At 39.4% G+C, this 17,976-nt stretch overlaps 1 protein-coding gene across 1 annotated transcript in view; it reads left to right on the top strand.

The window, feature by feature from the left end:
* The window catches only part of LOC134602698 (LON peptidase N-terminal domain and RING finger protein 1-like), a 78,334-nt gene extending 70,121 nt beyond the window's left edge, over positions 1 to 8,213 (top strand). The window contains exons 9-11 of the mRNA XM_063447849.1: positions 3,572 to 3,730; positions 4,542 to 4,839; positions 6,721 to 8,213. Of these exons, the coding sequence (XP_063303919.1) occupies positions 3,572 to 3,730; positions 4,542 to 4,839; positions 6,721 to 6,873 (610 nt within the window). The 3' untranslated portion in view covers positions 6,874 to 8,213. The remainder of the gene's footprint in view (positions 1 to 3,571; positions 3,731 to 4,541; positions 4,840 to 6,720) is intronic.
* The last annotated feature ends 9,763 nt before the right edge of the window (positions 8,214 to 17,976 follow it).

The raw sequence follows: 17,976 nt of genomic DNA on the forward strand, positions 1-17,976 counted from the left end.
TGGTCAGAGAGGTTGTGTGTGTGTGGTGAGCTTGTCTGTAGTTAGGTTGTGTTTGTCACTGAGTTTGTCTCTAGTGTGCTTGAGTGAATGTCAGTGAATTTGTGTACGGCAGTAAGCTTGTCTGTAGTGAGCTTGTGCATGTGTCAGAGCTTTTGTGTTTATCGGTGAGCTTGTCTGTAGTGAGCTCTTTTGTGTCAGTGAGCTTTTCTGTAGTCAGTGTGTGTGTGTGTGTGTGTGTGTGTGTGTGCGCGCCATTGAACTAGTGTGATTTATTAATGTGGGTCATTCTTTTAATATATATATTTTCTGAAATTACACAATTGACACACTGATGCCGATATGCTGATATTGGCATGGAGTGTTTCCCTGCTTAAAGAATTGTCCCCAAGCAGAGGCGGTCACAACGGACAGGGAGCATCCTGGAGGGTGGTGGTTATAGCACTGTAACACCCATGGATCATCTAGAGCGATGGGCTGCAGGTAAGACAAAAGTCTTCTTCAAAGTGCATACATATAAACAATACAAGCATACTATATGACACAATGAATTAGAGGGCTGAAATATTTTTTTTCCAGGGCTGCTTTCTGCTCCCAGTCCGGCCCTGGTATTTACATCCAAATCAGGTGAACGGTGTAGGAATTACAACAGTTTGTATATGTGCTTCCCACTTTTCAAGGGACCAAAAGTAATGGGACAATTGGCTGCTCAGCTGTTCCATGACCAGGTATGTGTTATTCCCTCATATCCCATTTACAAGGAGCAGATAAAAGGACCAGAGTTCATTTCAAGTGTGCTATTTGAATTTGGAATCTGTTGCTGTCAACTCCCAATATGAGATCCAAAGAGCTGGCACTATCAGTGAAGCAAGCCATCATTGGGCTGAAAAAACAAAACAAACCCATCAGAGAGATAGCAAAAACATTAGGTGTGGCCAAATCAACTGTTTGGAACATCCTTAAAAAGAAAGAACGCACCGGTGAGCTCAGCAACACCAAAAGACCTGGAAGACCACGGAAAACAACTGTGGTGGATGACCGAAGAATTCTTTCCCTGGTGAAGAAAACACCCTTCACAACAGTTGGCAAGATCAAGAACACTCTCCAGGAGTTAGGTGTATGTGTGTCAAAGTCAACAATCAAGAGAAAACTTCACCAGAGTGAATACAGAGGGTTCACCACAAGATGTAAACCATTGGTAAAACTCAAACAGGAAGGCCAGATTAGAGTTTGCCAAACAACATCTAAAAAAGCCTTTACAGTTCTGGAACAACATCCTATGGACAAAATGAGACCAAGATCAACTTGTACCAGAGTGATGGGAAGAGAAGAGTATGGAGAAGGAAAGGAACTGCTCATGATCCAAAGCATACCACCTAATCAGTGAAGCATGGTGGTGGTAGTGTCATAGCGTGGGCATGTATGGCTGCCAATGGAACTGGTTCTCTTGTATTTATTGATGATGTGACTGCTGACAAAAGCAGCAGGATGAATTCTGAATTGTTTCGGGCAATATTATCTGCTCATATTCAGCCAAATGCTTCAGAACCCATTGGACGGCGCTTCACAGTGCAGATGGACAATGATGCGAAGCATACTGCAAAAGCAACCAAAGAGTTTTTTTAAGGGAAAGAAGTGGAATGTTATGCAATGGCCAAGTCAATCACCTGACCTGAATCCGATTGAGCATGCATTTCACTTGATGAAGACAAAACTGAAGGGAAAATGCCCCAAGAACAAGCAGGAACTGAAGACAGTTGCAGTAGAGGCCTGGCAGACCATCACCAGGGATGAAACCCAGCGTCTGGTGATGTCTATGCGTTCTAGACTTCACGCTGTAATTGACTGCAAAGGATTTGCAACCATGTATTAAAAAGTGAAAGTTTGATTTATGAATGTTAATCTGTCCCATTACTTTTGGTCCCTTAAAAAGTGGGAGGCACATATACAAACTGTTGTAATTCCTACACTGTTCACCTGATTTGGATGTAAATACCCTCAAATTAAAACTGAAAGTCTGCAGTTAAAGCACATCATGTTTGTTTCATTTCAAACCCATTGTGTTGGTGTAGAGAGCCAAAAAGATTAGAATTGTGTAGATGTCCCAATATTTATGGACCTGACTGTGTGTGTGTGTGTATATATATATATATATATATATATATAATTTTTTTATTATTTTTAATTAATTATTATTTATTTTTTATTATATATATATATATACACAATATTTTATGTATATATGTGTGTAATTTTACTCTGAGTATTTTTATATTAATATAAGTATATATTAATAAAAATACACTTAGTATGACATTGTATATAAGATATATATATATATATATATATATATATATATAGATATATAAATAGATATAATATATGTATATATATATCATTATTATAGGCATACATAGATGTATTTATTTTTACTATTAATATTGTATTTAAATAAAATTTGGTTGTCAGGATATTTCTTTAATCATATGATTATTTCTCACTTGATCTGTAAATATAATCAACACTTAGTGACAGTCCCCTATCCATTAAACATCTTTTGTTAGTGGGCAGGCATGTCGCTATAGGCCTGCCCACTAACATAAGATGTTTATTGGTGTCTGTGTTTATTTGGCCTGTGGCACATGCCAAGCCAGTGCTCAAAGGGGGAGATCTGCCCATAAAGGGCAAGAGTGTATCCAAAAGAGGGGCATATAAGCCTGATGTGATTGGACTCTAGGATGACTATCCATAGCATGTTCCTGCCCACTGAGGGAAGCACTGTTAAATTACTCTGTCTGTGGATTAAAAGCCCTCGATGCAGAGTGTCAGCACATGTAATTATGTGCTTTTGCTGTGCCTTATCGTAAAACCAGAATTGTGGGCCCACAAAAAAGTAAACGTGGGATAGTGGGACAGGGTCCTGAATATGGGACTGTCGCCTTGAGCCGAGAGCTTTTGTGAAGTTTGGTTCGACCTTGCATATTATTCATGTAACTTGAAAGCATATATTCAATAATTAATCCAAAGTCCCACATTTCCCCCCAATCGTTCAGAAACGACACAGATGGAAAAGTCTGGACAGAGAGGGTAATAACTAGTTCTGCAGCTAAAGTAAACTAGATTTTTTCACCCCCGCTCCCACATATATATGCAAAAATATTAAATTCACCAATGCATGTTTCTTGGGCGTACATTACTAAATGATGGCTTTAAAAAAATAAAATGTATGGATTGATCCTTTAAGAATAAAAATTAACTGAACATATATCCTATGCTTATGTTATTCATTATACATTTCTGCTGCTCTATTTAGAGCACTGTATAAACATATATATTTTCAGCTAATATCCCCTAATGCATTTTTTTAAACTGTCCAGCTCTGGATCAGTTTACATTTTTTTTTGCTGATTTTGGCACATTTTTTCCTGTGCAACCAATTTTTTTTTTTTTTTAAATGATCTAACACTCACAAAAAAAGAGCTTAGCAATTCATTGTTTCTACTGCTAGACTAAACATTTCGCAAACATAAATGATGATTTTGTAACATTTTAATGTCGTTGTTCTATTCCATAGCTTGGTCAGAAATGTGCCAATCTTTGTTTGCACTGTGGCCTTCCCTGGCATACCCTGCCCATTGCATATCTTTGAACCACGTTACCGACTTATGATGCGACGCTGCCTGGAGACTGGGACCAAGAGCTTTGGAATGTGCCTGTATGAAACAGGAAAGAGGTACTAATTTCAGATCATTTCAGTAGATTAAGTGATCTTTGAATACCAGACTTTGGAGGGTTAAATGTACTTACTTGACATAAGAGCACTGTGTCCTTATAGACAATTTTCAGAAAAATATTCCACAATTTTAAATACGACCTTAGGGACATAATGATGTCTCATATCAAATCTGTTCTTCTCATCTCATTGGTCCACAGATACATAATGGACATTTCAGTGTAATCTCTGCATAACACCTGTTTCCAAATTGTATAACTTTTCAGTCAGAGCAGCAGTGGAGTCTCCAGTAATGTCACATTTTAGTTACAGTGAGTAGAGGGAAAAAAAATCCTGTTGGCCCTCTACAGCACATGGTTTGCAGATGTTTCTGCTACACCTCTATTATAATTTATGTTCCTGTGACTATTTGCTCTGATCATATGTTCTGATTTATTTTTTCATATTTGTGTGTAAACCCATTTTATAAATCAATGTTTTAGTCCCAATGAGCTTTCTGAAAGGTCCACCACTGGAAGAATTAAGAAATGCATCTCTGTAACATGCAGGGTGAATTGAGTACATTTTCCCTATATAAACTGTAAGGATGAAGTTGTTATAAATATTCCTTATCTAATAGTCTATAAGTCCAGGATCACTTACCAAAAGCTGCTTAGAATTAACACTCATTTATACATAAAATAATTCCTGATCAGGAAAATGTTTAAACAGAGTTTTTACATTTGTTTTATTTTTTATCCCAATGTGTGTGCCTTGGTAACCCCTTATTCTATCCATCAAATCACTAATCACTATGATCACCTTCTTTAAGTTTTGCAGACTATGGATGTATGTTGGAGATCTTAAACCTGGATTATCTGCCCGATGGACGATCTTTGGTAGAGACTGTGGGCAGGAGAAGATTCCAAGTGAAGCAGAGAGGTCTCCTAGACGGATATCATACTGCAGAGGTTGAATATCTTGTGGACAAAAGGCTGGAAGGTGAAGAATTGCAAGAAGTGGAGCACTTAAACAATATGGTTTATCAGCTGCTTCAGGATTGCTTTACACAACACAGTCATGTCTTTGTGAATCATGGCCATCCTCCTCTAAAAGAGGACAATATACAGGTCAGTATATCAATATGGTGAATGTGTGTGTTGAACAAATATATTATAAGGGTAAAAGTACACTGCACACTAAGTTGTGAGGGGTGATAATGTGCATGTTACATGGGAGTGTTACTGCCAACAACATTAGACAGCAGTTGTATACAACAAATATTCTGCAGGTCCAACCTCACACAGTCATGCACCCATCCCCAGTGCTGGTCACACAACAGATATATGTATATAGCCACACTCACTTACTTGCAATTACTGATTTCTGGGAGTTGTAGTTCAACTGTTAGCTTTCTACACCAGAGGCAGACTATTGAACTACAACTAGAAGCTTTTCCTGTGCCCATAAAGTACTGCTTATGAGATAAGCTTGACAGTGTTATGAAATTTTAAATAAGCAGCATGATTGGCTGAGACACTTTCTGGCTGGGTTCTAGCCCGCTGCTGAAGTTACAAAGCTTGTGGAACATAGAAAGTGAGTATATTTTTTATTATTTTGTCTAGATAATTTTTTGCATATATTTGAATGCATCATTGACAAAATCCACAGCAACAGACCAGCTCTACCTTGTTCTATGGATTACTTTTGCAGTGACAAAAGAGATATAAGAAAATAATTGGTTTAGAGGTTTTAGGGACCCTCCAGTTTCACCCTGTGGTACAGATTTTCTGGAATATCCGTTTTAATTGTTGGAATATTAAGGCTGTATACTCAGTGTTTTTATTATCGTTCAACAAATTATTAGTAGCATATGCTCAGGAGGAGCGTGATATCACTGGCACACATGCGCTAAGCTAAATGTAAAATGTTGCATGATATATTTAAAATTTTTGTTTTATGCACCAGCCAAGGGCAATCAATGCTCATTTATACTGAGCTGGCAGCTGCTACATAGTGCTAACAAGACTGCTAAGAATCACTGCACGCAGTTTTGAGAAGCTTAAGTAATCCCAAAGTATATAACTTTATGTCTATTTTGGTTTCATTGACCAAAAATTTATTTTTTATCTTTTTGTGCAATAGTTCACACCAACTCCTTTAATTGGATTATAGGATTTGCTCTGAAAGAGTTGAGAGGGGAGGCTGAATGAAAACCAAAAAGCAAGTGTTTTTTGTAAATGATGTAGACCTGTTCCCAGCAGTGCATGGGTTAATAGCAGCAGTTAGCGGACGCAGTGCAGAGTGCAGCAACTCTCCCAATGGGCTGCCTGCCACGTCTCTTCCTACTCATACTGTCGGGTTTGGAAACAAGATTAATGCTTCTGTCCATTAAGAACCGCCAGGTGCTTGCAAGTAAATGACTGGAAAATGTTCTAAAAACCAAAATAGCATACTTAAAGACACCAAGGGGACACTTTGCCAAAATAGGAGATCATAAGTCAGTGCTTTTCACTTCTGTTTTCTTTTTTTTAATGAGCCAGGAGGACAAATTGACTAAATGTGTAAACCTTGCACACTTTGCATTAATGCTACATGCTTTTTGTTCAATTTCCTACAATACTGTTCAAAAATATGCCCAAAGAATAACACAAGAATGGTTCCTACAATTTAGAGCTGCAACCCTTTGTGAATCTAGAGATAACACAGGAACTCCTGCAGCTCATGGTCTGGACAGTCTGAATGGAAATAACTTACATTTTTAGTTTAGTGTTTGATTACTAAAAGAGAGAGAAGAAAGGTGGCATTTTAAGAAAAATATAGCAGGGGCCCTCGATGGATCTTGCTTTCCCCTGATATTCTACAAAAATACAACTGTTTGAAAAGAGTTTAGTAAGGAGTTTTTTGACTGTGTTGGATCTGAACATTAGTAATAACCTTCTCCATAAGTAGAAAATTAGCCTTCTAAAAAACATTTTGACCTGCCATTCTCTATCTTTTTTTGTGTGCAGGATTCTCCTGATGGTCCATCATGGTGTTGGTGGCTCCTGTCTGTCTTGCCGTTGGACCCAAGCTACCAGATGTTCATCTTTTCTATGACCTCTCTGAAGGACCGACTTCTACATTTGAAACACATTCTGTCAGTGTTTCAGAATCGGCCTTAGCATTTTCAACAAAGTAAATGCCTTGCACAACTAAATCAATGAAGAAGCACAATTACAGATATACAAGTTTACCCCAGATTTGAAGCGGATTGCTCACAGCTTGTTTGAATATATTGTTGTAATTTGTAACTTTTTAAGTCATACCTTGCCCTTTTACAAGCTATATATTGCAAATTCTGATTTTAGAGGGAAATAAACTTGAAAAATGAATATGCTTGTGCTACTGGAATAATCCAATGTGATGTCTTCTTAATGCCGTCCTTCAGAAATATAGTTCTCACGCACATGATTCCTAATCCAGTATTTTTTATTCTCAACATAAAGACATTTTCATGTTGCAGAAATATTATGGAATTCATTCATTATTATCTACTACTTAATAGTAGATTTATTGTGAATCACTTTGTCAATTCTAATAGTGAATGTGACAAAAATGCAGTTGGACCTCTTGGTCTTGACTTTCGGCTTATCAACTGTTTATACTCATGGACTTGATGGAATTAAGCTTTGCGGCTAAATATATATATATAAGATAACTTTTTTAACATGAACATTCATGTGGAAAAAACACAAAACATAAGCTTTGGGAGGCTGTTTTTTAATCTTGCACACTTTTTTAAAATCCTTCAAATGAAGAGCCAACTTGGTGAAATTTTAATATACATCACTCCAACCAGAGATAGGCAAATCCCAAAACTCTGATGTGGATATGGACTACTGCCATGTGCAGCCCCCTAAAGTGTGATGAAAACTGAAAGCAATATCAAGCTACAGATTGATCATAATATGATTTGGAGTCCAGCCCTATTACCAGCTAGATGCAATCTGTAGTTTAATTTTTCTGGCTCATATATGGGCTCAGATTGGCATGTTGCAGAACCCAGTAGGCCACTGGCTGAATGTGTTGCAAACTGTATGTAAGCTCCGCTAGTAGCTGATAAAATATGGGAATAGCAGTCTACAGTAAATGGTGTCATGTGTTGCCTGTTCTTGTATTATGTTGCCTTCAGTGTGATTTATTTTCTTACATGCATCCTTTTTGCTTTTATGTCTGTGTGTTGTTAATCTGTTTTGTAGATCAGTTTAATTAGCACTCTGCTAATTGGAACTATAAAATGTGGGTTAACATTCAGCTACAAGGGAAAGGTACTCTATATACAATTTTGGTAATAAAATTACGAAAACATTTCTCATATCGCTACTAGTTTGTTACTCATGCACTTTACTAAATCACTCCTGGAGCTGCACAGTGCTTATTAGAATTAATATGAGATATTGCTTCTTCACTGTGTAAAGTGTAGATTCTACTGTGCCATAAATTCATAAAAGATCAGAAAGCGCTTGTAATGGACTGATTTTTTTAAATTAATATCTTTAACAATATGAAACTCAGTTGTGACACTGAATTGCAAACGCAACGATAACTGAGGATCTGACATCTTCGTATGCATGCTGTGTATCATTGGCAGCTATACAAGTAGTGCAGCCCGTGACTGGAAAAATTACGAAATGTTAAAAAAGATACAGACTTTTTTTACTGGTCTTTTCCCTCCATTGGTTACTTTTCTCACTCAAAATGGCAAAAAAAATTCCATTAAATAATAAAAAAAATTGGGGCACTCTAATTTTGGCCAAATGTTGGTTCGAATTTTGGTACTAGAAACTTGATTCAGAATCAGATGAACAAAATGTCAGGAAAATGCTCCTATCAGGGTATTGCAAAATATATACATAATATTATATTATGTACCGGTATATCGTTTGCAGTACACTGATTGGCCCATTTTAGTGCCCTTTCTGAATTAAGTTTTCAGTACCAAAATTCTGCTAAGTCGAACCAACATATGGCCGATATTAGGGTGATCTGAAACATTTCCTATTTTGTGGAAAAATGGTTCAGCCAAACCAAATGTTCTTTATATGTACAAGTCTAGTAAATACCTACTTGTGGTATTACAAATGACTGCTCACTAAAACAATCCACAAATGCAGGATCAGTTTATGATTTAATATGACCAAACTAGATGAGCCAATCGGCTTTCATCTACAATCACAATATATCAAGGTCATTAAGTTAAGTGACAATTGTCATGAATACAAAGTGAATTTTGAATTTGACGTCAAAATAGCCAAAGTGGAAGCATATCTGAATTAGATTTTTTTTCTGTTTCACCTATTAGGGAATGAACTTTGAATTCACTTTGAACTCCTGATAAATCTCACTTTAGTGAATTACTCTGTATGTCTAATTGTATTTAGCACAAGAGGCTTGGTTATCCAATGATCTGTGGATGACAGTTCAGCTATGCAGTATTTTTCACAGTATCATATAAAGCATATGGCTTAAAGGGAATAAAGCTGACTTAACTCTGATTTGTAGGGAATCGCAATCTGAATGGCAAAATTGACGTTATAATTGTTGATTTGGGGATATTCTTCAACTCCGCTATAGTCGCAGCTTAGCTTAGCTTTTTTTAGCCTCAAATTTAGCAATTCAGATTCACAGTTCAGGTACAGGAGGGGGTGGGGGAGTGAGATAATACTACACATGGAGGGGTTGGCGGGAGGAGGGATTGAGACACCTGGAATGAGAGGGGGGGGGGGAAGAGAAAATGGGACACATGGAGGGGCTTAGGGTGAGAAGGGAATGTGAACCATGTAGGGACTGGGGGGAAATGAGACATGGAGGAGCTTTGTAGGGACAACATGAGACACATAAAGGGGCTTTGGAGGAAATGAGACACATGGAGGGGCTGGGGGGAATGAGACACATGGAGGAGCTTTGAGGATAAAATGAGACACGTGTAGGGGCTTTGGGGGGAAATTAGACTCAAATGGGGCTTTAAGGGGGAGGGGCTGGAGGCTGAAGGAGTGAGACACATGGAGGGGCTGGAGGGGGAAGGAGTGAGACACGTGGAGGGGCTGGGGGGAATGAGACACATGGAGGAGCTTTGGGGGAGAAAATGAGACAAATGTAGGGGCTTTGTGGGCACAAAATGAGACACATACAGGGGCTGTATAACTGGGCAAGTGTTTAACTGGGCATGTGCGGGAATCTCACAGCGGTATCTAGTGTGGGCAAATGACGTTTCCCACAGGGCCTTCATCTACCCACACAAAGATGGCGGCGCCCAGGACCTAGGTCCGGGCAGAAAATAAAGTTTAAAAACTAGGTAATATAGGGGGCTTAGGGGCATTTGGGGGTGACTAGGGTGTAAATTAGATGTAGTGGAGTTGGGAGGGGGGTTAAAAAAAACCATGCAGGGACTGGGGGGAAATGAGACATGGAGGAGCTTTGTAGGGACAACGTGAGACACATAAAGAGGCTTTGGAGGAAATGAGAGACATGGATGGGCTGGGGGGGTGAGACACATGGAGGGGCTCGGGGAATGAGACACATGGAGGAGCTTTGGGGGAGAAAATTAGACAAATGTAGGGGCTTTGTGGGCACAAAATGAGACACATACAGGGGCTGTATAACTGGGCAAGTGTTTAACTGGGCATGTGCGGGAATCTCACAGTGGTATCTAGTGTGGAAATGACGTTTCCCACAGGGCCTTCATCTACCCACACAAAGATGGCGGCGCCCAGGACCTAGGTCCGGGCAGAAAATAAAGTTTAAAAACTAGGTAATATAGGGGCTTAGGGGCATTTGGGGGTGACTAGGGTGTCCGTTAGATGTAGTGGAGTCGGGAGGGGGGTTAAAAAAAACCCCAGGACCTAGGTCCGGGCAGAAAATAAAGTTTAAAAACTAGGTAATATAGGGGCTTAGGGGCATTTGGGGGTGACTAGGGTGTCAATTAGATGTAGTGGAGTCAGGAGGGGGGTTAAAAAAAATTTATCTGAATTATTGTACCATGCAGAAGTCTAGTTTAAATCACCATGTGTGCATTGTGCAATAGCAGAAGTGAATTAATTATGGAAACTTTTTTGTTTTATAAAGAAAATTTAGCTATCCCAGTTTGTGAGGGCCACTTATGTAAAGGATGATTGATAGCAATAAATTACTAAAGCTATAGACACTTTAATAAAACATGTACCGTATTTTTCGCTCCATAAGACGCAATTTTTTCCCCCTCAAAAGTGAGGGGAAATGTCTGTGCGTCTTATGGAGCGAATATGAAGCTTTACTTACCTGTCTTGTAGCGTTTCTCGGCAGCACAGGGCGCACCGAGGTACTGGAACTTGAATTTCATGTTCCGGTTTCCGGCGGGACTGAAAGGAAGTGCGCACTCAGCTCAGTGTGCGCACTTCCTTTCAGTCCTGCCGGAAACCGGAACATGAAATTCAAGTTCCAGTACCGCGGTGCGCCCTGTGCTGCCGAGAAACGCTACAAGACAGGTAAGTAATTATGGGACAAGGGGAGGGGGACAGTATGGGAGAGAAGAGAAGACTATGGGGAGGGGAGGGGGGATGAAGACTATGGGGAGGGGAGGGGAGGGGGGATGAAGACAATGGGGAGGGGAGGGGAGGGGAGGGGGGATGAAGACTATGGGGAGGGGAGGGGAGGGATGAAGACTATGGGGAGGGGAGGGGGGATGAAGACTATGGGGAGGGGAGGGGGGATGAAGGCTATGGGGAGGGGGTGGGAGAAGACTATGGGGAGGGGGTGGGAGAAGACAATGGGAGGGGGGACAATATGGGACAGGGGAGAAAAAAAATATTCTGAACAAACTGTCCCATTGTAAGAAACACTATGGGACAGTTTGTTCAGAATATATTGTTTTCTGGGTTTCTTCCTCTAAAAACTAGGTGCGTCTTATGGAGCGAAAAATACGGTATATAATGTCACTATTAAAAAAACAAAAAAAAAAACACACAATAAGTGAATATTCAATAACTTTCAGCAAGATACAAAAAAATAGTTACCACTTTTATAATAACATTTTTGACTTGCATGGATAGACTTGCATGGATAGAAATCCAAGTGATATTAATGACACGTACTTGGAATTAGAGTTCCTGATACCCTACTGATCCATTACATCTTTTCTTCTACTCCATATACAGTCATGGGAAAAGAAAGAACACCCTCTTTGAATTCTATGGTTTTACATATGAGGACACAATAACAATCTGTTCCTTAGCGGGTCTTAAAACTAGGTAAATACAACCTCAGATGAACAGCAAAACAGGACATATTACACCATGTCATGATTTATTTAACAAAAATAAAGCCAAAATGGAATAGCCATTTTGGGAACCTTGCAGTCATTGAGTCTTTTATGATGTCCACTGGATTACACACTAAGATAAATAAAATTGCAGTAACCTTATTTTTTAATTTCAAAAACACATAAGCTGGAAATCAAGGTGGGAAGGGGAGGGGGAGGGGGAGGGAAGGGCACCACATTGTGAAACCAGGACCATTGTCTTACATGTTTCATGCATTTAGAACTTCATCTTATAATGTCTCACCTGAAGTGCTATATGAAAGAGAGTCTTACTTCCACCATCTTGACTTCACCACCTTGATTTCCAGATAATGCTTTTTAAAAATGAAAAAATAAAGGCACTACAGTTTTATTTATCTTGGTGTATTTATTTAGCTTTTCCCTGTGGGCACTGATCGATATTTACATTTAGACCTATTGTCCCTTATTATTGGCTTCTATTGTGCTTTCCCTCCTTTTATTTTGTTGGCTTAGCCTCTGTTAGTTTTTCCATTCTGCTTACATTGAATGTACATTATCCCTTCTTGCTCATTGGTCTGACGGCAAGTTTTCTGCCAGACCAAGGACTTTAGCAGTGTGATCAGACTTGATACTTACGAAATCAGTGTGGGGCTATAAACTGTATTTACCCTATATTTTCCTGCTGCTAGAATTCCAACAAAGTATGCAGCCTATTCACACAATGAACAGAAGAAGAATATTCTTGTTGCAAAAATATTATATATAATATTTTATATACTTTTATATCATATATACTTTTCCTCCAGTTATCTCTGCTTTCAGAAACATCATTTCAGCAATATTAAAAGTAGGATTTTTAAGCCATAACATGTTTGCATGACATTTCATTACGTTTCTTGCATAATATTAATATTTTGTAATCTACTTTTAATTCATTTAATAGTAATGAAAATCATAATTGCCATTCTAGAATAGTCCCTAAAATCCTTATGGATTGTATTACCATTAAAGAACACATTGGGATGTGTATTGCTTGTTCACTGTCCATAGTGATGCAGGATGTTCAAGGATTGTAAACACAGCATCGATTGTCTCTAATGTTTAATGTTAATGAATGCAATATAGATCATATACAATTGCACACGTGACTCTTGTCAATAAACTGCAGTCTTTATGCCTCATGTGATTCACAGAACAGGTGTTGTGAATTTACAGTAATTGTGATATTGTCTCTATCTTTTCCCTAAAATCTCCGGTAGATCTCATGGAATTGGGATTACATAGTAACAACCTTGATGTTTGTTTCTAACAACATCCCATGCAAACAAAAATTAGTTATTTGCATAACATTTGCATAACTTGTACTCAATCCATTTTGGCTTTAAAATACATGGCACACCTAGGAACACCGACCCCTCCAGTACTTAAATAATGCCCATTTAAATACCCCCATATTCCAGGACCAACATAACGGGGCAACAAAGGGTTATCACCACATGAACAAGTCATGATACGCCTCACCCCCATCTAGGGACTTGTAGGGGGAGACTGACAAAACCCGGGAGAGGGGAGGAGAAAAGACTCTGGAAGAGGTTGGCCAGGAGATTAAATTTCTCATGTATAATGGTCTACAGTCACAGCCATGCTTTGGTTGCGTAATGTAATATGGTGGAGAGGCGCAGAGAGTCACCAACCCTGAGAGGTGTAAAGGTAAGACCAGATTGTCACACTACTGTTTATGTTTATGGTTAATGTATCTTTCTTCTCCTACTATCCCTTTATTGCTTTTGCTCCTAATATGTGTTGATCTCCTATCCCAGTTTTCAGCTTGGATGCCGCCCGCGTCGATGTCGATAGGGGGGGTAACCTACCTTGCTCCAGACCTCACCCACAATACAACCCGTAGTGTGTTTGAAAAGGCACGCAAACCAGACACTTACACAAGGACAGTGACCCTACACACACCACCCAATGGCTCTTAAGGTACTGTCACTTAATGTCAAAAGACTAAACTCTTTAAACAAACACAGATTACTCACGAGGGACATAAAAAACAAAAAAGTAGATATTGCACTCCTGCAGGAGACGCACCTCCCCAGGTCGGCATCGGCCAGATTAACCGACAGGACGTACACAGTGGCACATGAGGCACGTACACTGCGCAAGCAATCAGGAGTAGCGATTCTCATACATAAACGTTGCCCACTCCAAATAACAGCCACTCAGACTGACCCAGAAGGACGTTATATTTACATAGGGGGCACTCTATATAACACCAAAATACATATAAACGTCTGTGCTCCTAAGGAACCAGACCCCCTGTTCTGGTCTACCTCGGAGACTGTAGCTGGGGCTGGGGGGGATCCTTATGGTTGGTGGAGACTTTAATGCGGTACCATGTCCAGCAGCGAACATAAGCTCAAAACCAGGCACCATGAGGTCACAAGGGAGGGGAGGACAGGATAAGTTATTACACACATTTCTTACACACACCGGACTCCTAGATGCATGGCGGTTACAGCACCTAGATACAACAGACTACACGTTCTACTCAGCACCACATAACACATACTCCAGAATAGATAACATATTTCTTAATGGATCAGGGATGGATAAGGCCCTCCACACGGACATTAACAGCATCACATGGTCTGATTACGCAGACATAACGGTCACCTTAGGCAAACTACAATATCAATCCAACTGGACATGGAAACTTAACACCAGCCTCCTGAACATGTAATAGTACAGGAAACGACCAAACTGGCTATCAAAGAATATTTTGAGCTCAACGTGACCCCAGACACTAACCCCACAATGATCTGGGCAGCGCATAAATCTGTCCCTCGAGGACACTTTATAAAATTAGCTACACACAGAAAACACACTAAAACGAAACTCTTGCTAGAATTACAATCAGCCTTCCGAAAAGCAGAGCAACAACATAAAACCAACCCAACCAACTCAAAATTAAGAGAACTTAACACCCTTAGATATTCAATAAAGGAATTATCCTTGGAAGCAGTTTCATGCTCCCTACTTTGGTCCAAAAGACTATATTATGAGAAAGCAAACAAAGCAGACACCCTCCTGGCCAGAGAATTACGTCCTAGAACAGGACACAAAACCATAAAAAAAACCGCACTGAAACGAATACTATAGCCATGACATCAGGTGCTATTAATGACGTAGTCACCACGTATTTCTCGGGCCTATATAATCATTCCCACACCTCACGACCAACAACACAACCTATATCGATGACATACAGAGGTTCCAATCGGAACTGACCTTCTCAAAAGTGAATAGCGAAGAGGCAGCATCGCTATGGGACTCGATTACGCAAACTGAGGTAGAAATGGCCATAGCATCTCTCAAAGGTAACAAAGCCCCAGGGCCAGATGGCTATGCCATCTGTTAGAATCCTCTTTAAGTTAGGTATCCCTCTATGCACAATTCTTGTTTTTTGAGGCAAAATATTTTTTTAAAACTGTATCATCCAGTAGTATGTGCCAATATTTATTAATGATGCGTTTAACTTTATTGTTTTGCCCCCCAGAATATTGACATATGAAGGGTACGTCACTATTCGGTTCATTGGTGTTTAGTTTATATTTAAGTAATTCTGCTCTTTCCTTGGAGTGTGCATCTTTAGTGGCAGCTTCCAAAATTATTTCTTTGTAGCCACGATCTCTAAAATCTTGGACCAGTTTACTATTTTGCTCAATGAAGGTGCTTGTCTCTGTACAGTCCCTCCTTAGATCCCTCCCAAAATTAAATGGATATACCAATTAAAAACCACGGTACCAGAGGGTCTCAACAATGATTTTGAAATCTGCCACTTTTTAAAGTAATGTTCTGTAATATGCCCATTGTATTCAGATATTTTAATATAATTTTAATTCAAATAAAATTTTTCATGTTTTATAAGGAGGGACCTCCATTTGATCTTATAGCCAAATTCCCATCTTTTCATGAACTCCAACTTCATTAATTGTACATGTTGTAGAATTGCATGATCACAGTCACTTTAACATTTACTCCAGCATGTCCACTGCCACTTCAAGAAATTTCTTACTTCTTGGTATTTCTGTTTCCACTCTTATAAATGTCCCTGTAATGGTGTTTGATGTATACACAGCTATCTCAAATTTCTTTGTTTGTATAATAATTATATCCTCTTTTTTAAATTTCAGCAACTCCCTTTCCAAAAATGAATTAGTTTTGATGTTTTTTTATCCTTTTATATTTCTAAGTAAATATAAAATAATGTTCCATTTTGTAATGTTTTAGTTCTTTGTTAAAACCACTTTCACCCTGATGTTGTGAACGAAAGACTTAAACAGCCATTGAAATGGTGATAATTTCATATGCAAATAAGGCTTTATAGCAAGACCTATTGAAAAGACCGAACGCTTAGCTGAGTTCTTTATAAACCCTCATCAAAGGTGGCCACCGCAGCATTCACGTCCTGAGGAAGCCGGGCATTCGGCGAAACATGTAGACGTCATGACCAGGGGGCAGAGCCAACTGTACCTCGTACCTGTGAAGTCTGCAATTCAGCTCCAGTTTCATCTATCGATGACAGCGTCTCCAGCACCTTATCTATATAAGCCTGGCAGTGAGTAACTGCAGAAGCCGTGCCTTACTCACCATTCCTTTTTGTAAGAGTCAGTTTGTTTGCACATTTATTCAAGTGTTTTGTAATCTTTTAACATTTTAATTGTTTATTGTAATAAATCCTGGTATTTCACGAGCGCTAATTCACTTAGTCTTAGTGTATTTCCTTAGCCCTTTGTGTTGGGGCATTGTCAGGGTACCTGCGGTCTCTACCTCCGAAAGAGGTAGAGACTTAGCTGTTCCTCCATCCAGACGGCCTGATGGCTCCCTTTCCCACGGTCTATCCGGTCATGCAAGGCCGGCCGCGAGGGAGTGACTGCCTTTTACAGCATCTAGGCAGGAAGTTGTCATCAGGACACTCCTCCGGAACGACCTGTCACTCAATTGCTGCAGGACCAATCAGGACGCCTCGGAGGCGTGGTTACTGCTCTGAACAGGGTATTTAACAGAGCTTCTTTCATTAGCTCATTGCCCTGTCGTGGTTCTAGCTTGTTCTAGTCACTCAGTGCTTGTGTATTCTATTATCCCTTTTGGTTTTGACCCGGCTTGTTTACCTTACTCTGCTTATCTCTGTTACCCTTGATTCGGCTTGTCTCTCGCTTACCTGTCTTCTGTTACCCTCGACCTCGGCTTGTCTTTGACCATTCTATACTGTACTACTTACGTTAGTCCGGCCATTCTAAGGTCCGGTATACGTATCTGGCTACTGTTTGTACTCTGCGTGTTGGATCCCTGTCCCGATCCTGACAGGCATACTCTCTGGGAATACATATGATACCAAATCAGTACAATCTGCACTATTATCTGTTTTTGTTTTTTTTAATGTATTTTTCTCCTACATGTACTGAGCAATCCATGTATTACTTTTGTTTTATTTAAACTTAACTCAGATTATACAATGGCACACGGCGCTGGGTAGATCTTGAGTCCCTGATGACAGGGGTTGATCTTCCGCAATTCTTCATATGGGTACCCAGGACCTAAAGAGCTATCCTAAGAACCGCCAACCCAGCCATACTCAACTCAATACAAATGACACAAGTACTAAGGAACAGGGCGTTCCCACCGGGGCTGAGAGGCCAGGGCTTTGGAGGAATAGAGGCCACGGGGCTACAGAGATATGTCTACCTGTATGTCGATAAAGACATAGTCATGTATGCACACTTGAACACCAAAACCACACTCAGAACACGAGACTACTTTAAAGTAGTTTAAAAATAAAATTTCGTATTGATATATAATTTTTTTTTTAATTTTTATTATTATTTTTACATGTTTAATTTAATTTAATTTAAATTACTTATTATTTGTATTTTATAATAATATATATATACAATATATATAGTTA

This window comes from Pelobates fuscus, chromosome 3, assembly GCF_036172605.1.
Source record: "Pelobates fuscus isolate aPelFus1 chromosome 3, aPelFus1.pri, whole genome shotgun sequence".
Lineage (NCBI taxonomy): Eukaryota > Metazoa > Chordata > Amphibia > Anura > Pelobatidae > Pelobates > Pelobates fuscus.